Below are 17,299 nucleotides of genomic sequence, written 5' to 3'. Positions count from 1 at the left end.
GGGGGCCAAAGGAAACTCTGCCACTCCAACAAAGGGAGGCCATGTCTCGGCCCCAGAGTGTGCCTCCTGAAAGCTGCCACTGTGGCAGCCCTTCCTCAGCCTCTTCCAGGACCGCACAGAGGCCTTGCAACCTAGTCCCAGCCCTTGGTTTTGTGGGGTTTTATTTTTGGTATGGGAATTGAACTCAGGACCTCTCACTCAGGCAGGCACTTATGCCACGGAGCTATATCCCTGGCTCCTTGTTTTTGACTTTTTTTTTGTCTTTTTCTTTTTTATCGGTACCAGGGATCAAACTCAGAACTGCCTGCTTGCAAGGCAGGTGCTTATGCTGCTGAGCTAAATCCCCAGCCTCTTTTTGACTTTTTGAGACAGGTCTCATCACGTAGCTCAGAATGGCCTTGAACTTAAAGTGATCCTCCAGCCTCATCCTCAGGAGTGAGACTCCAGGTGTGTCCAGCCTGGTTCCACTCTTTACATATATTCTGAGAGCAGGGCCCAGACTGGCAGACACTGCTGCCCGAGTCACACAGCCAGCCAGCTCCAGTTAAGCCTTAGGCCTCCCACTCTTGCATTCTGCTTGCGGCTTCTTGTCCTTAACCCTACAAAAGGCAGGGACAGGACCAAAGACAGAGGCCCCTGTTTGCAGCGTCTGGAGGAAGCGGGCCACCACCAGCCATGAACAGGCAAGGCCAGGCCCGGTGCACAGAAGGCTCACCCCTCCCTCCCCTCTTCTCTTCCTCTTGCCCTCAAAATAGCTCCCTGGTGGCCTAACCAATACCCTCCCCTGGCTGTGGGAGGCGGGGCATGCTGCCCTGAGCCTGGCTTTAAAGCCCCTCAGGGCTCAGGAACTCCACTTCCTGGCTGGAGGCACCCTCAAGGCCAGCCCTCTGTCCACTCATCCGTCTGTCCAGCCCACCCTCCTGCAGCCATGTCCCGGCCCCTGTCAGACCAGGAGAGGAGAAAGCAGATCAGTGTGCGTGGCCTGGCTGGCGTGGAGAATGTGACTGAACTGAAGAAGAACTTCAACCGCCACCTCCACTTCACGCTGGTCAAGGACCGAAACGTGGCCACCCCAAGAGACTACTACTTTGCACTGGCCCACACTGTGCGCGACCACCTCGTTGGGCGCTGGATCCGCACACAGCAGCACTACTATGAGAAGGACCCCAAGGTGTTGCAGAGCGAGGAAGGGGCTGGGTGGGGTTCCTGCCAGGGAGCTGGGAGACTGTGGGCTTCCGCAGCAAAATAGGTGTTTGCTCCGTGTCCTGGAGTTGGGGGATGCAAGGGGGCTGGGAGCAAGGGTTGCTGGGGCAACCGAAGGGGAGAGAGCCAACTGGGAGGGGGTTGCTGAGGGTATTAAGGCTGTTTGCAAAGACTTAGCTCCTGCATTCACTGGTGGGCAGAAAGGCGCTTGTAACCTGGCTCGGACCCAGGGTAGAGGGACTCAGGGTAGAGAGATGTGTCATCAAATGTGTGTGTGGTATGCCTAGGCTATGGGCAGGGTGCGGCTGGGGTGGCAGGGATCAAGTGTCTGGTGGGTCAGTGGTAAATGTCAGCAACCTAACACCCCACGCTGAGAGTGGGGGAGGGGAGGAGCCGGGAGGGGACCCAGGAATTGGAAGGCCAGATGCCCTGAGCATCCTCCAGTCTGCAGTCTACTCCATCTGCTTCTCAGGCCTTTAAGTTTGAGGCCAAAGAGGACCCGGGCACTGCATGGCCTGGAGGCATTGGCCTCCAGCCCTGAGTCATTGTGTGACCTTGAACAGAGGACTTTTTTTTCCTGGGCTTTGTCCTCAAAGGGAGCACTTGGAAGTGCTTTTCTATGTCCTGATCCCTTGAGGAGCTGTTGAGGTGTGTGTGATGGAAGGGGACCCCATCTTTCTAGCCAGCCCCATTCTCCAGATGGGAAATTGAGGCCAGAGAGAAAACATGTTGGTCCAAAGTCAGGAGAATGTTGGGAGCAAAGCCTTAGCTGCTGGGCTCTGAAGTCTAAGATGGTTCCTCTTAGGGCGGGGTGGGGGGCACTGGGGACACAGAAGGGACATGCTAGAACCTGAGAATGGGATAGGAGGGCGAGAGCAGTTCAGGCCCAGCAGGGCCCCGCTGAGTGTCTGTGGGCAGCCCTGACCCCACTTTCCTGTCACTCTGCCTGGCCCGGACAGAGGATCTACTACCTGTCCTTGGAGTTCTACATGGGACGCACACTGCAGAACACCATGGTGAACCTGGCCTTGGAGAACGCCTGTGATGAGGCCACCTATCAGGTGTGGGAGCGGGGGCCTTAAGGATTGGGGGGCTCTTCTGAGGGCACTTGGCACTGACTGCTGCCACCTGTCACCCCAGCTGGGCCTGGACATGGAGGAGCTGGAAGAAATAGAGGAAGATGCGGGACTGGGCAACGGAGGCCTGGGCCGGCTGGCAGGTGGGCAGCTTAGCGGGCAGGGGTGAGGGGCAGAGAATTCCTTTCTCTGGGTCCCTGACATCTACCTCCCTGACCCCCCCCCCTCAGCCTGCTTTCTGGACTCCATGGCAACCCTGGGCCTAGCCGCCTATGGCTACGGGATCCGCTATGAGTTTGGGATTTTTAACCAGAAGATCAGCGGGGGTTGGCAGGTGAGCAGCCTGCTCATTGGGCCACAGCGGGGGCTGACAGGTGAGCGCCCTGCTCATTGGGCCACGCACAGAGGGGCGGGTCCAGAGTCCCTCAGACTTGCCCCTCCTCTTCACTCTATGGCCTGCTGGAGACCTACTATGTTCCGCTGGAGAGCCCACCTGACCAGGGCCTCCCAGGCCATTTCTGCTGTCCTGCCCCATCACCTGCCGTGGCCTGAGTGTCAGGCTGTGACACTGCCTTCCTTTTCCCTGCCTGCCTGTGGTGCAGATGGAGGAGGCTGACGACTGGCTTCGCTATGGCAACCCCTGGGAGAAGGCCCGTCCTGAGTTCACGCTGCCTGTGCACTTCTATGGCCATGTGGAACACAGCAGCCAGGGGGCCAAGTGGGTGAACACACAGGTGAGGAGGAGGAAGGGCTGGGCAGAAGACAAAGTGACTGCAGGGAGAGAGCCCAGAGGGTACTGGACTCAGTGCTGTTTAACAACAGAAGACACTGAGGCTCATAGGTGTTGGGTGACTCATATAAGATGACACACAGCCAGAGGAAAGGCTAGAGTCAGAGTCACAGAGGCCAGGTCAAGGTCAATACATAGAAATAGCAGGGCATGGTGGTCCATGCCTGTAATCTCAGCACTTAGGAGGCTAAGGCAAGAGGATCCCTGCAAGTTTGAGGCCAGCCTGGGCTGCATAGTGAATTCAAAGCCAGCTTGAATTACATAGAGAGACCCTGTCTCAAAACAAAAAGTCAAAACAAAACAAAATATAAAGGACTATCAGGTGATTTTACTTCCCACTGCCAGCCTGCCCAGAGTGGGATGAAAGCAATATAACAGGTCATAAAGGAGACAGGAGGCAGTTAAGGCTTCCAGACTTGAAATTGACTTGTTCAAAATTACACAGCAAGTTATAGGGGGCATAAAGCCAAAGTAGGCATCCAAGACCCTGTCCAGGCAATCCTCTTTCCAGGGCTGCAGGCCCTCAGCTTCCCAGTGGGCTGCACAGAACCTCTAGGCTTTCAGAATGGGGTGTTCATCCGATGGCACCAGGCAGAGGCTGCAGCAGCCTGCAGTGCTGCTCTGGCCCCAGAGCCTGGGCTCTTTCGGGCTGCAGCTTCCATTCTGCTCTGTTCTCGTGTAGGGAGGGGAGGCCGATGCTTGCTGGCCATGGGAGGTGCGGCCAGCATTAGTCACTGCTAATAAGCTAAGTGATCAACCAGACAAGGACTCTGGAGAGACTGGACCTCTGTAACCTCTTCAGCCTGACCTGGCCTCCCTCTTCCAGTCTCTCAGGAATCCAGTGTCTCCACCTACAGGTGGTAACACACCTGCAATTCCTGTACTCAGGAGGCTGAGGCCAGAAGATCGATGTGAATTTGAGGCCAGCCTGGGTTACATAGTGAGACCTGTCTCAAAAAAAGAAAAACCAAAAACAAACGTGAGGATGAGGCTGAGGCTGAGGATAATGTATTCCCTTGCTTTTGCCCCAGCCAGGCTGGAGGCTTAGCCTGGCCCTGCAGAGTGAGCTCCGTCTGAGGTTCTGAACTTGTTGTAGCTCTGTAGCTCTACTTCTCCCCGTAATCCTCATGACAGACTAAATGAACAAGGCAGGAGGTGGGGGTGTCTAGAGCCATGTTGGGCCATATCCTCTTTATAGGTGAGTTTCAGAGAGATGACAGTTTGCTTACAGGGCTGGGATGAGACCTCAAGGTCAGGAGCTGGTAGCATTCAGGAACTATCTCTTGAGTTCCAGTCCTGCAGATGAGGGAGGCCCCATGTGGCAGACAAAGCAGGTGCCTAGGGCCGGCTTCCCAAACGCAGCAGCCAGCCAGCTCCTGACTCAGGTGCCCCTCACAGGTGGTACTGGCCATGCCTTATGACACACCCGTGCCTGGCTACCGAAACAATGTTGTCAACACAATGCGCCTCTGGTCTGCCAAAGCTCCCAATGACTTCAACCTCAAGGACTGTGAGTTCATCCACTGTGAGCCAGAAGCCTGCCCCATCCTGGCCGGGCCTGCGCTCAGCCCCAGCTTAACCTGTTCCTCTTTGTCCTTCAGTCAATGTTGGTGGCTATATCCAGGCTGTGCTGGATCGAAACCTGGCTGAGAACATTTCTCGTGTGCTGTACCCCAACGATAACGTGCGTCAGCCTTTGGGATGGGGGCTGGAGGCCTGAGTCCCAGGGAGAGGGGTCAGGGGAGCTGTGGCTGTCCTCCTTGCACTGGAATAGACTGTGTGTCCCGTTCCCCTAGTCCTAGTCCTTAGAGTGGGAGGATGCTTGGCTCCTAGAGAGGCAGGTGACACCCATAATCCTCTCGGTCCTTTTGTACCCCCATTTGTGACACCATCCCCCCAACCCTACTGTTACTTAGTGGAGCAAAGACCCCCAGGTCTTAGTGGGGTACTGTGTCTTAGTGTGGGTGGGCTCTCTCCTAGCCACACCTGCATCAGTCTTAGGCCACACCCCTGGCACATGTACTGTCCATAGTTCTTCGAGGGGAAGGAGCTGCGGTTGAAGCAGGAGTACTTCGTAGTGGCCGCCACCCTCCAGGACATCATCCGGCGCTTCAAATCCTCCAAGTTCGGCAGCCGTGATCCTGTGCGCACAAACTTCGACGCCTTCCCTGATAAGGTACCCAGCCTGGGATTTTCAATCGACCTGAGCCTTCCTCTTTTGTCTGCTGCTCCCCAGCTGTCCCCAGGAGCTCCTCAGCCCCAGAGCAGCCCCAGCCTTCTGGGAGCCTCCAAAGGAGCAAGCAAACGACAGTCACCTTTGCTCTTGGTCTGGGCCTCGTCTGACTCACAGCCCCTCCCACACAGGTGGCCATCCAGCTCAACGACACCCACCCGTCCTTGGCCATCCCTGAGCTGATGAGGATTCTTGTGGATCTGGAGCGGCTGGAGTGGGATAAGGTGAATTTCAGGGCCTCATGTTCTCTGCCTCAGGATCCTTCCCAGGTTGGAGAGTGGGAGGCCCCGGCAGGGGTCCTGGAACCTGGCTCTGCAGTGGCTTCCGTGCTGCTGTACAGACGGCCCAGGGCTCAGTCCTAGCATCCTACGCCCCGCCCCATGTGCCAGGCCTGGGACATAACTGTCAAGACGTGTGCCTACACCAACCACACGGTGCTGCCCGAGGCACTGGAGCGCTGGCCCGTGCACCTCCTGGAGACGCTGCTGCCCCGGCACCTGCAGATCATCTACGAGATCAACCAGCGCTTCCTGAATGTGAGCCGGGAAGGGGGCATGACCAGTAGGCAGCTGGAAGGGTGGCTGGCCAGGATCTGGGGCCTCGGGTGTGAGCACAGCTCTGAGCAGAGCCTTGGAGATTGGGTCTAGGGACCAAGGTTTTTGGGCTCTGGTGCCAGTTCTGGGCTCTTTTGGGCACAGCGAGTGGCGGCTTCCTTCCCTGGGGACGTAGACCGGCTGCGGCGCATGTCACTGGTGGAGGAGGGTGCGGTGAAGCGAATCAACATGGCGCACCTGTGCATTGCTGGCTCGCATGCAGTCAATGGTGTGGCCCGCATCCACTCTGAGATCCTCAAGAAGACCATGTGAGCCTATTCTCCAGCCCCAGCCTCCCGTAGTGGGTCCTACCCACAGACAGTGCACACTCTCACAGCCCCTTCTAGTACAGTCCTGTCCCCGGTGACCTCCTCTCACAGGATCCCAGGAGAAGCCCCTTTCGGGAAGAGCTAGGGGCTTCTGGGAGAAGGGCCCTTGTAGGGGTGAGTGGTGATGCGCATCCCCCTCCACCTTGCAGTTTCAAGGACTTCTATGAGCTGGAGCCTCATAAATTCCAGAATAAGACCAATGGCATCACCCCTCGGCGCTGGCTGGTTCTGTGTAACCCTGGGCTGGCAGAGGTCATTGCTGAGGTGAGGGGCGGTAAAGCCACTGCAGGGCACTGCAGGGGTCACTTGGGTATTGTGCTCACAGCACAGGGACTCAACGTTGAGGGCTGAAATTCATCCTGCACTGTGTCCCCAAGATAGGTGGTGCCTTTTCTTTCTTTCTTTCTTTTTTTTTTTTTGTCTTTTTCATTTTTATCGGTACTGGGGATCAAACTCACGACTGCCTGCTTGCAAGGCAGGCGCTTATGCCGCTGAGCTAAATCCCGAGTACCTAGGTGGTGCCTTTTCTTAAGTGCATGCATGCGGCCTCTGGGCTCATGGGGCCCTGGCTAGGAAAGCCAGCCTGCTGGGGGTGCTGGTCTAAGGAGGGAGGGAACTTCAGTGGGACCCATCTGAAATGAGACTGCAGGAGCCAGTGTCTGGTAGAAGGGACTTGAGAGAAGTCCAGGAGTCCAGGGAAGCCTGCTGGGGTGGCTGGGGCCGGTTAGGCCAGCCACCAGAGCTCAGATGGGATGGCAGGAAAGTGGCTGGGAGGATCCCAGAGCCAGGTGGCAGGCCCAGCTGAGCTGGAAAAGAGGGACCCCTCTGTGTCTGGGAGAAGGGTGACAGAGGGTGTGGTTTTCCTGAGAGCCGCCTGCCCACAGCGCATCGGGGAGGAGTACATCTCGGACCTGGACCAGCTGCGCAAACTGCTCTCCTATGTGGATGATGAAGCCTTTATCAGGGATGTGGCCAAAGTGAAGCAGGTGGGCAGCGCCACAGCCTGGGACACCACGAGGGCCAGGGGTGGCCCTTGGGAAGTGGGGGAGGGGCAGATAGAGCTGCCCCGCCTGTCCTGCCCAGGTCCTGCCAGGAGTAACCAGAGTAACCACCGATCTGCCCTGGCCCTGTCTGCCTGGCGAGGGCAGCAGTGAGCCTCCTGCCGTCCACCTTCCTGGGGCTGGCGGGAAGGAGGCAGTGAGGACCTTCCATCCATCAGCATCTTGGTGAGCCTTCTCCTTCCCCTCCCTGCAGGAAAACAAACTGAAGTTCTCTGCGTACCTGGAGAGAGAGTACAAAGTCCACATCAACCCCAATTCACTCTTCGATGTCCAGGTGAAACGGATTCATGAATACAAGCGCCAGCTCCTCAACTGCCTCCATGTCATCACCCTGTACAACCGTGAGTGGCGGGACCACCACGCAGCCCAGTCCTCCCCTCTGTATCCCTCCAGGAGGTCACACACTACCTGATCAGTAGCTCCTTGGCTGGTGACAGCTCCTAGGATAGGGAACGATACCTATTCCATAGATAGCCAAACCAAAGCTCAGCATGGGGCCTTGACAGCCACAGAGCCAGGGACTGGGGAAATTCAGGCTGCTGCCTCCTAGCATGGGCGCTGGCTGCCAGGGTACCATTGGGAGCGCCTAGCCGGGGTGGGATGGTGGTCGGCCACCTCTGTCCCTCTCTTCTCCACAGGCATCAAGAAGGAGCCTAACAAGTTCGTTGTGCCACGGACTGTGATGATCGGGGGCAAGGTAAGAAGCTAGGCCTGGCCCAGGGCTCTGCACTGCTGCCCTCCGTCTGGTGGAATGAGCCTGGCCAAGCAGTAGGACAGGTTGTGCGTGAGGCTAAGGCCTCAGCGCCGAGCCTACACTGTGCCCCGCAGGCTGCTCCCGGCTACCACATGGCCAAGATGATCATCAGACTCATCACTGCCATCGGGGACGTGGTAAACCACGACCCAGTGGTGGGCGACCGCCTTCGAGTCATTTTCCTGGAGAACTACCGGGTCTCACTGGCTGAAAAAGGTGGGTGCTGCTGCGGGGACCCTGGAGGCTCGAATGGACTGGGCCCCAGGAGAGACATTAGCAAGCTTTCCTGGGCAAGGGTGTCCCTCTGTGGGATTACAGGCAGCACAGCGTGGAATCCGGGGGAAGTAGACACAGGGTCCAGGCTGGATTCCAGGTATTAAAGAATCACCACGAATCAGAGATGTAGCTCCATTGGGCAGTAACTGCCCTGCAAGCTCCAGGCCCTGAGTTCAATTCCTAGTTAAAGAAAATAAATTGCAAAAGGGTGAAGCTGGCAATAGGAAATTAGTTGGTGAGGATCAGAGGGTTGGGGCACAGGGGACTTTGCATCTGGCTATGCCCACCTTGGGCAGGACAGTTCCCTGAGCTGACCCTGCCCCTTACTGCTGTCCTCCAGTGATCCCGGCTGCTGACCTCTCTGAGCAGATCTCCACAGCGGGCACGGAGGCCTCAGGCACGGGCAACATGAAGTTCATGCTCAACGGGGCTCTGACCATCGGCACCATGGATGGGGCCAACGTAGAGATGGCAGAGGAGGCAGGGGAGGAGAACTTCTTCATCTTCGGCATGCGGGTGGAGGACGTGGACAGGCTTGACCAGAGGGGGTATGCCGTGCATGGGTCAGGGCAGGAGGGCTGAGGCGTGGCTGCCAGGGATGGGATGGAAATTTGGGCAGTGCTGGGGCTTGAACTGAGTTCCATGTCTGCTGGGAACGTGCTCTACCACTAAGCCCACATCCTCCAAAAAACTTCTGGGGGAGCTTACAGCACATACACTTAATGGGATAAAAGAAGTAACACAGAATGGAAGGAAAGAACTGAGCCCACTGGTACACACCTGTCATCCTAGCACTGGGGAGGCTGAGGCGGGAGGGTTGCAAGCTTGAGGCCAGTCTGAGATACACAGAGAGTCTGGTCAGCCTGCACTACCAAGTGAGAGGCTGTCACAATTAACCAAAATTAGAACTGAAGGAAAAGAAAGAAAATTATACCAGTCTCAAGAGATACTATTCAGAAATGGAGGTGAAATTAAATCATTAGTTCCTGGAAAGCCATAAGAGGAGACAAATTTCCTGACATTAATTGTTTTTGATCCTGGCTATATAGCTTGCTCAGGTCAGCCTAGAGCTTGTTGCATAGTCCAGGCTGGCTCAAACTTGTGATTATCTTGCCTCAGTCTCCTGAGTGCTAAGATTACAGCCATGTACTACCAGTTTCCAGCAAAATTTATTTATTTACCTATTTATATGGATGGTACCAGGAATCGAGCTCATGACCTCACACTTGCCAGGCAAGCGCTTGTTCCACTGAGCTAAACCCCTGGCCCCAAAATTTATTTTTATATTTTTTGGCACTGAGAATCGAACTCATGACTGTGCGCTTGCAGGGCAGGCACTTATGCTGCTGAGCTAAATCCCCGGCTCCCAAAATTTATTTTTCTATTAGTCACTGTCTTTAGATTTTCTTTTGTTTTCTTTCTTTTTTCTCTCTCTTTTTTTGGTACCGGGGATTGAACTCATGACCTCACACTTGCAAGGGCAGGCTCTTATACCACTGAGCTAAATCCCCCCAAAATTTATTTTTAAATGTGATTATCAAAAAAGTAACATCTGCTCATTACTTAGAAAAATAAAAAACAAAAGAGAAATAACTGCTTTTCATACTCTCAGAGTGGGTTTAAAGCTATTTTGTTCTTTGAGACAGGGCCTTGCTAAATCACCAAGTTGCCCAGTCTGAGTGCAAACTTGTCCTCCTTTGTGTTCCTCCTGCCTCAGCCTCCCGAGCCTCCATACCCACCTCTCATGTCATTAGTCTTCAAAAATATTGTAAATATGTATATAGAGCCAGGTGTGGTGCTGCATGTCTGTGACCCCAGCACTCAGGAGGCTGAGGTGGGGAGTCCCCCAAGTTTCAGGCCAACCTGGGCTCCATAGTGAGTTCAAGGCCAGCCTGAACCACACAGCCAGACCCTGTCTCAAACAAACAAACAAAACAAGTCATATATGCTGGGAGTGGTGGTGCATGCCTGTAATTTCTGCATTTGTGAGGCAGACTTTAAGGCCAGCCTAGGCTGCATAGTGAGACCATCTCAAAAAATCATATAGGATTGCACCCTATGGGTATGGCACATTATTAGTAGTAGCAGTAGTATTGGTATTTGCAGTACTGAGGACTGAATCCAGGTCCCTACACTTAGCTACATCCTCAGCCTTTTCGTTTCTTTTTCTTTTTTTCTCTTTCCTTTTCTAGTCTTTCCTCTCCTCTCCTTTCCTTTCCTTTCCTTCTCATTCTGTCTCTGTCTCTGTTTCTGTTTTTGTCTCTGTCTTTATCTCTGTCTCTCTCCCACCTTTCTCTTTCCTTTTTTGAGACAGGGTCTCCCTATGCAGTTCAGGCTGATCCTGAACTCACTATGTAGCCTGGGCTGCCCTTGAACTCGCAGCAATCCTCCTGCCTCAGCTCGCCCAGTGCTGGGATTACAGAGTGCAGCACCATGCTTGGCTAACCATGACATACTGTTTAACCAATATCATATGGCTGGGTATTCAGGTTGATTAAGCCTGTTAGTCTAAATAGTACTTCAGTGAACAACTTTTTGCATCTATGTTTACAGCCATGATTACTTCCTTAAAAGAATTAGAATAGGATATTGTATGTAGGTGGGTGGTTAAGAATGAATTTATTTCAATTTATTTTAATTTTTTATGTTTTTATCGGTACCGGGGATTGAACTCACAACCACCTGCTTGCAAGGCAGGTGCTTATGCCACTGAACTAAATCCCCAACTCCAATTTTCTTTATTTTTTTTTTTTTTTGTGGCACTGGTAATTAGACAGAAGGGATGCTCTATCACTGACCTACATCCCTAATCCTTTGTATTTTTAAAAAACTGAATAAAGAATAAAAATGATACAGAATTTCAAAACAATATAGGAGATTAACAATGGTTAATATATTTTGCATTATCTTCAAAGTAGTTGCTCAGATTATAAAATAGCTGAAAACAATCATCAATTAATGAAATCACAAATTGTTCTTTTTGACGGACTAACAGAGATTAGTAGTATAGTTATGTTTTCCCTTCTTTCTTTTCTCCTTTCCACCATCCCAGTTGTTTTTTTCTCTTCCTCCCTTTCTTTCTTTCTTTTTTTTTTTCTTTGTTTGTTTGTTTCTTTCTTTCTTTCACTTGCTTGCTTGCTTGCTTGCTTTCTGGTCCTTTTGAGACAGGGTCTCTCTATGCAGTTTGGGTTGGCCTTGAGCACTCTGTAGCCCAGGCTGGTCTCGAACTCATGATCCTCCTGCCTCAACCTCCTGAGTGCTGGGATTACAGGTGTGTGCCACCACATCCAGCTTTAAGCACAAGTTCTTGAGGCTCTAACACGGAGATCCAAATTGCTTCCCAGAAAGTTGGTGCCATTATGCCCCCATCATGACTTAGGAGAGCTGGTATTCAATGCTGCAAGGAATTTCTGTGGGGCTTGACTAGAAAGCGCAGACTGTCCTTGGGGAACAGGTGGCTGTGAGATGTTTTGAGCATACTCTCCAGTGTTTTGGCTGAGGCTTTAGAATAATTCTGACTGCAGGATGAAGGCTGGGTTTCAGGGCGCAGGTGGGGACCAGAGTGGGAGCTGACACTGTAGGCAGAGGAGTCACCTGTAGCTGAATAGCTCAGAGGACTGGGGTCAGAGACATGGAAGAGGTCTTGGTATCTCACTGGAAGAGCACTTGCGGTGAAGGGGACCAGGCTGGCATGGGGAGGGATTTTGATCCTGAGGGAGGGGTTGTGCTGCCTTAGAAAGTGGAGGCAAGTTGGGTATGATGACACCTGCTTGTAATTCCAGAGGCTGAGGCAGGAGGATCATAAGCCTGAGGCTCGCCTGAGCCATGTAGTGAATTTGAGGCCTGCTGGCCTGCCTGGACTACATAGTGAGATTCTGTCTCAAAGAACAAACCAACAAGAGGAAGAAAGTTGGCACAAGGCCTGTGATGAGCTCGGCGGGACTGGCTGAGCTGAGCAGGCCCTTCCGAGAATGTGTCTGCTGGTGCCTCCTATAGCCAACGGCTAGGCCAGGGATGGGGTTAGGACACTGGCGGAGAAAAGATAGTCATGGTGGTTTTTTGGTGGTGTTGGGAATGGAACCAAGGGCCTTGTGCTTGCTAGGCAAGCGTCCTATGCTTGAGCCACACCTCAGCCCCAGTCCGTCATGGAGGGGACACAATGGTGGTGCATGCGTGCACGCCTGTAAGAGCCCTCTTTTGTAGGGCCTGTGGCTTTTTAAGCATTACCTTTTTGTTTCCTCCAGGCCTGAGTTTCTTCATCATCAAAGTAGGGAAGGAAAAATGAGCCGGGAAGGGAGAGGAGTGGTGAGGAAGGACCTCCAGAGCGGGCTTGGGTGGCAGCTCCAGGGAGGGCAGCGGCAGGCCGAGGCTTGGGACTTTCTGGATCCCTGGAGCAAGCACCAGCTGATGGAGCTCTGCCCTGCAGGTACAATGCCCAGGAGTACTATGACCGCATTCCTGAGCTCCGACAGATCATCGAGCAGCTAAGCAGTGGCTTCTTCTCCCCTAAACAGCCTGACTTGTTCAAGGACATTGTCAACATGCTCATGCACCATGATCGGTGAGGGGGGACATAGTGGGGGGAGGCTACCACGCAGCTGGGGCTGCTGGGCTGGGCAGGCATGTGGTGGGGGTGGGGAGGTAGGATTGGGTCCCTGCAGTTGCCACCAGGCTCCTTTGGAGTTTTTTTTAAATTTTACTTTATTTTTGTTGTTGTTGTTTGTTTTCTGAGACAGGATCTTGCTATGTAGTTCAGGCTGGCCTTGAGTTTACTGTGAAACCTAGGCTGCCCTTGAACTCAGCAATCCTACTAAGTGCCACCATGCCCAGCTTTGTTTTTTTGAGACAGGATCTTTCACTTTTTTTTTTTTTTTGTCTTTTTCCTTTTTATTGGTACTGGGGATCAAATTCACAACTGCCTGCTTGCAAGGCAGATGCTTATGCCACTGAGCTAAAACCCCAGCCCCTTGAGACAGGATGTTGTTCTGTAGTCCAGGCTAGCCTCAAGCTCATGGCGATCCTCCTGCCTCAGTCTCCCAAATGCTGGGATTATAGGTGTGCGCCACCACACTCTGCTTACCAACCTCCCTGGGAAGCAGCATGGTTCTCCAGGTCTCCAGATGTCCACTGGACAGAATGGGCTTGGCTGTTGACTTTGTGGAGCTTCTTACCTCTCCTTTGCTCTCTAGGTTCAAAGTTTTTGCAGATTATGAGGACTACATTAAATGCCAGGAGAAAGTCAGTAATCTGTACAAGGTGAGGGGTCCTGGGCCAGGACTTGGCAGGTCTTGGGCAGTCCTGGCTCGGATGAGGGAGAAAATGGGGATCCTGCTGGCAGAGTGAACCCAGAGCTCCCATTTGGCTGCAGAACCCAAGGGAGTGGACACGGATGGTGATCCGGAACATAGCCACCTCGGGCAAGTTCTCCAGCGACCGCACTATCGCACAGTATGCCAGGGAGATCTGGGGCGTGGAGCCTTCCCGACAGCGGCTGCCTGCCCCTGATGAGAAGATCTGAGCACCCCGACCAGACCCCAGTCTGCCCTGGGAGTCCTCCCAGCTCCTCTTCCAGAGGGCAGGCGACTGCTGCTAGGTCTCTAAGCCCCTTTCTGGAACCCTCATTTTCCCAGCCTGTAGGTACCAGTGTCCAGCGTGGTAAAGGACACTGCCCTCTTCTTAGCATCGGTCCCCATCCCTCTTATTTATGGGGTCTGACCAACTGCACCCACTCCCCAATAAATCCATTCTCCTTGGGAGCCTCCTTATTCTTTTCTCTGTTGGGAAATATTTTTAGCTCTAGGCGGCCACACCAGCAGCTGCTCGAACACCCTCCTATTTGCCCCCAACCCCAGCAGGTGCATTCTAGGGGAGGGGTTCCATGGAGGTGGGGCCTACGGTTCAGCCCCTTTCTGGGCGGCACCTCTACTCGTCTCTTCCCAGTGCTGTGTCCATACTAGGTCAGCGGCCGGCCTGACTGGCCGGGGGCGGGGCGTCTGCCTGGGTGGGAGTCACCAGGGCTGGGAGCCGGGACTCTGGCTGTGCCTCCGGGACAACAGCGATCCAGGCTCGGGGAGGCGGGGCCTATGGATGCTTGGTGCCTTTAGGGTCCGCCCTTAGCTCCGCCCCACTGCGGCGGTTTAGGGTCTCTTAGCAGGTGGCTTGCTCTGTCCAAAGTCTGGGGAGTGTTAGGGCAGAGGCGTTCCCAGAGCATTTAGGCTAGGCCACTGTCGCCCCCTTTCATCACTGAGGCCGTTTCTGGTGTTCTCAGTACCGAGACTGAAGTGTGCGTGGGGCGGGGGTGTCCTGCTCCCAGGCACGAGGCAGGGAGGGGCCGGCCTCAGAAGGGAGGTTTGGGGCCCGTGGTTTCACACTGAGTGTATTTGAACCCAAACGGCCGGAAACTGTTACCGGTCCCCCAAGTCTGGTTTGTGGGGACCCCAACTGCCTGTGGCTGCTACCCCAAGTTCCTCCTTGCCGGGGCACTGGCTTCCAGCCTCCCAGATGTGCAGACGCCACCAGCCGCCGGCAGCCGCCCCCTCTCTGCCACCCTCCGGTGTGAACCGGGGCGCCTTGCCCCACCCCCAGATATTGAGGCCGCGGTGCCAGGTAGCACGCAGGCCCCTCTCCCTGAAACGCTCCCGCTCATCCTGGCCCCTCCCCAGCTTTCACCAGGACCCGCTGCCCCTCGCCCCGACCTTCACCGCGCAGGTGCCCGCGCCGCCCGCAGGAAGACGCCCTGCTTGGGGCCGGGCTCGCCCCGTGGGAACGGTTTGTCTTGAAAACAGGAACCCGGGCCGGGGGCTGGGCGGGGCGCCCCTTCCCCACCGCAGTCCGCTTCCTGCCCCTCCCGGCTTCCTCCGTCCAACACCCAGGCGGGCCGGCGGCCCGGGGGCGTCCGGGGTGGGGGAGGGGTCTGACAGGAGTTTCCCCCTCCGCGTGCCCGCGCTCGCCCGGCCTCGCCGGTCCCTGGCGCAGCCCCCCTCCTGCGGCCCCGGCCTCCGTGGCGGCGCGGCAGGGGAGGGGTTAAGCTGCCGCAGGGGCCGCCGCGTGCGGGGCAAGGGGGAGCCCCGGTGGAGGAGGCGCCGCCGGCGGTGCGCAGCTCAGCGCGGAGCGGAGGGCGGGGTGGGGGCGGGGCGGCGGGGCGCTGGGCCGCGGCGCGGAGAGCGGGCGGCAGCCGCAGCCGCAGCGAGGCCGGCGGGCGGGAGCGCACTGTAGTGGCGCGGGCCGGGCTGGGCCGGGCCGGGCTGGGCGCGGGCTCACAGCAGCGTGTCCCAAGAGTGAGTGAGCGAGTGCGGGCGGGGCACGGGGCCCAGAAGGGGACCGAGTGGGGGGAGCAGGCGGGCGGGGACGGCTGATAGGGAGCCTGCGGAGTGATGCGGAGAGCTGGGGCATTTTGGACCACCCTTTGTGCCCCTGGCTTTTCTCAGCCACGTTCAGCCGGGGCCTCGCCTGCAAAAACCCATTTGACAGATGGGAAAATTGAGGCTCAGAGAGGCCAAGTGATTTTCAAGGTCACAGCGAGGAAGCAGCAGAACCTGGTAGGAATGGCTGTGGACTGTTCGAGGGAAAGTCCGTCTGAGAACTCCGTAGAGGAGCTCTTTTACCCCAGCACGGGGGGGGGGGAGCATGTGTGGGGGTACCGTACCCTTTTATGGGGCGAGGCTTTGCAGGGTGAAGTGATGGGAATCAGGGCCAGCCCTAGACCTCGGACGAAGGGGGGAAGGGGCGGCGTAATGGGCGTGTGCGCACCCACGGGAGTGTGTGCATGGTGGGAGAGTGCATGCGTGAAGATGCACTATCTTGCGCGTGTGCACACGTGTGCAGATGTCAGCGCCCCCTTGGCCGCGGGACTAGAGCTGGCTTTGTTCAAGTGGACATTAGGCCCGCGAGGTAACCTCGTCCATTGGGGTTTGCACTGGGGTAGATGAGCTGGGTGTGTGTGCTTGGGGGCTCCTCGGTGCAGGTGTGTCCAGCGTGCTGGTGGCATTGTCTGAGACAGAGGACAGGGGCGAATGCATATGCCCTGCAGCGTGTGCAAAGCGTATCTAACTTTGGTCCCTGGCCTCCGGAAAATACCTTGGGTGTGGAACGGGTGTCCCTGCAGGAGTGCGCCTAGCCTCCCCAGTGACCCGAGTTGCTGGAGGTGTCCTATCCGCAATGGCTACCCCCACGGTTCTAACGCCCCCTTCTGGGCACACTACTCTACTCACAGTTCACGTCTGCAGCCTAGGGGTCTGGGGTCAGGATTCCGGGTTGGAAGAAGATGGCCCACTGGAAGGGCGGAGCCTGGACCCCGGGCTTTCCTGGAGATGGCTTGGGAGCTCGTGGTTCCCAAGCTCAGGCTTCCCGCTGACGCCTGGAGGCTACCCCCCACTCCCGCCCCAGGAATGTTCCTCTCCGGCCTGCTTCACCAGGGCAGGCCCCTGGGGGCTGCCGATGCCCCGCCCCCTCTTCGCAGGCGCCGGGGAGGGGGCCTTGTGGGTAGGACGCCTGGGTTCTCTCTTCCCCCTCCCATCCTAGGGAGAAATTCCTCCGAGGTCCCCTCAGGCCCTGGGTTCCCAAAATAACCCTGCGGGGGAAGGGAGGCAGAGGAGGGAGGAAGGAGGGAGGGGCGCAGAGCCGAACTGTGGGGCGCTGCAGGTGCCTTGGAGGAGCAGGGGTGAGCCGCAGAGGGTCTGCAGGAGTGGGGCTGGGGCACCAGTCAACCCCTGGAGTCTGGACTCGTCCCATCCCCGCGGCCGACTCCTCGGCCCTTCCTCACCTCGGAGGGTGGGCCGGAAGCTTCTTGGCAGATCCGTTTCCCAACTAGCGAGTTGCACCATCCCGGGCCGGGCCGTTGAGCCCGGCAAGTGGCCGAGTGGCCACGGTGGGCAACTCCGCCCCGGGCCGGCAGAGGGCGTGCCCGCCCCTCCCCGTTCCTGCCCCAGGGCCGCGCCCCCTGCGGGCGGGAGCCTCGGCTGACTCGCGCTCTGCCTCTCCAGTAC

General features: G+C 56.2%; 1 protein-coding gene and 1 long non-coding RNA gene across 3 annotated transcripts; one reads left to right on the top strand and one right to left on the bottom strand.

Moving 5' to 3' along the window:
- The first annotated feature begins 836 nt into the window (after positions 1-836).
- On the top strand, positions 837-14,071 carry Pygm (glycogen phosphorylase, muscle associated). 2 transcript variants are annotated; one of them, XM_003468207.4, is made up of 20 exons: positions 837-1,171; positions 2,163-2,264; positions 2,344-2,422; positions 2,510-2,613; positions 2,882-3,013; positions 4,468-4,579; positions 4,671-4,753; positions 5,102-5,245; positions 5,434-5,526; positions 5,692-5,838; positions 6,001-6,164; positions 6,374-6,488; positions 7,109-7,210; positions 7,479-7,626; positions 7,924-7,982; positions 8,114-8,255; positions 8,656-8,863; positions 12,742-12,876; positions 13,505-13,571; positions 13,684-14,071. In XM_003468207.4, exons 1-20 carry the CDS (start codon positions 929-931, stop codon positions 13,831-13,833), a joined length of 2,529 nt encoding a protein of 842 aa, XP_003468255.1. In that variant the 5' UTR covers positions 837-928; the 3' UTR covers positions 13,834-14,071. The 2 variants fall into 2 exon arrangements, with proteins under 2 accessions (XP_003468255.1, XP_063083538.1); XM_063227468.1 differs by lacking the exon at positions 837-1,171 and adding an exon at positions 1,832-1,851.
- LOC134470876 (uncharacterized) lies at positions 3,478-17,297 on the bottom strand. The gene is made up of 2 exons (XR_010040073.1): positions 17,077-17,297; positions 3,478-13,500 (listed from the first exon to the last, which is right to left on the bottom strand). It is a non-coding gene; the product is annotated as an uncharacterized LOC134470876 (long non-coding RNA).
- Positions 17,298-17,299: the final 2 nt, after the last annotated feature.

The sequence above is a fragment of the Cavia porcellus genome, unplaced genomic scaffold (genome assembly GCF_034190915.1).
Source record: "Cavia porcellus strain 051 isolate PalLab524CR breed Dunkin Hartley unplaced genomic scaffold, mCavPor4.1 scaffold_17, whole genome shotgun sequence".
Lineage (NCBI taxonomy): Eukaryota > Metazoa > Chordata > Mammalia > Rodentia > Caviidae > Cavia > Cavia porcellus.
This window is presented reverse-complemented; position numbering and strand designations above follow the sequence as displayed.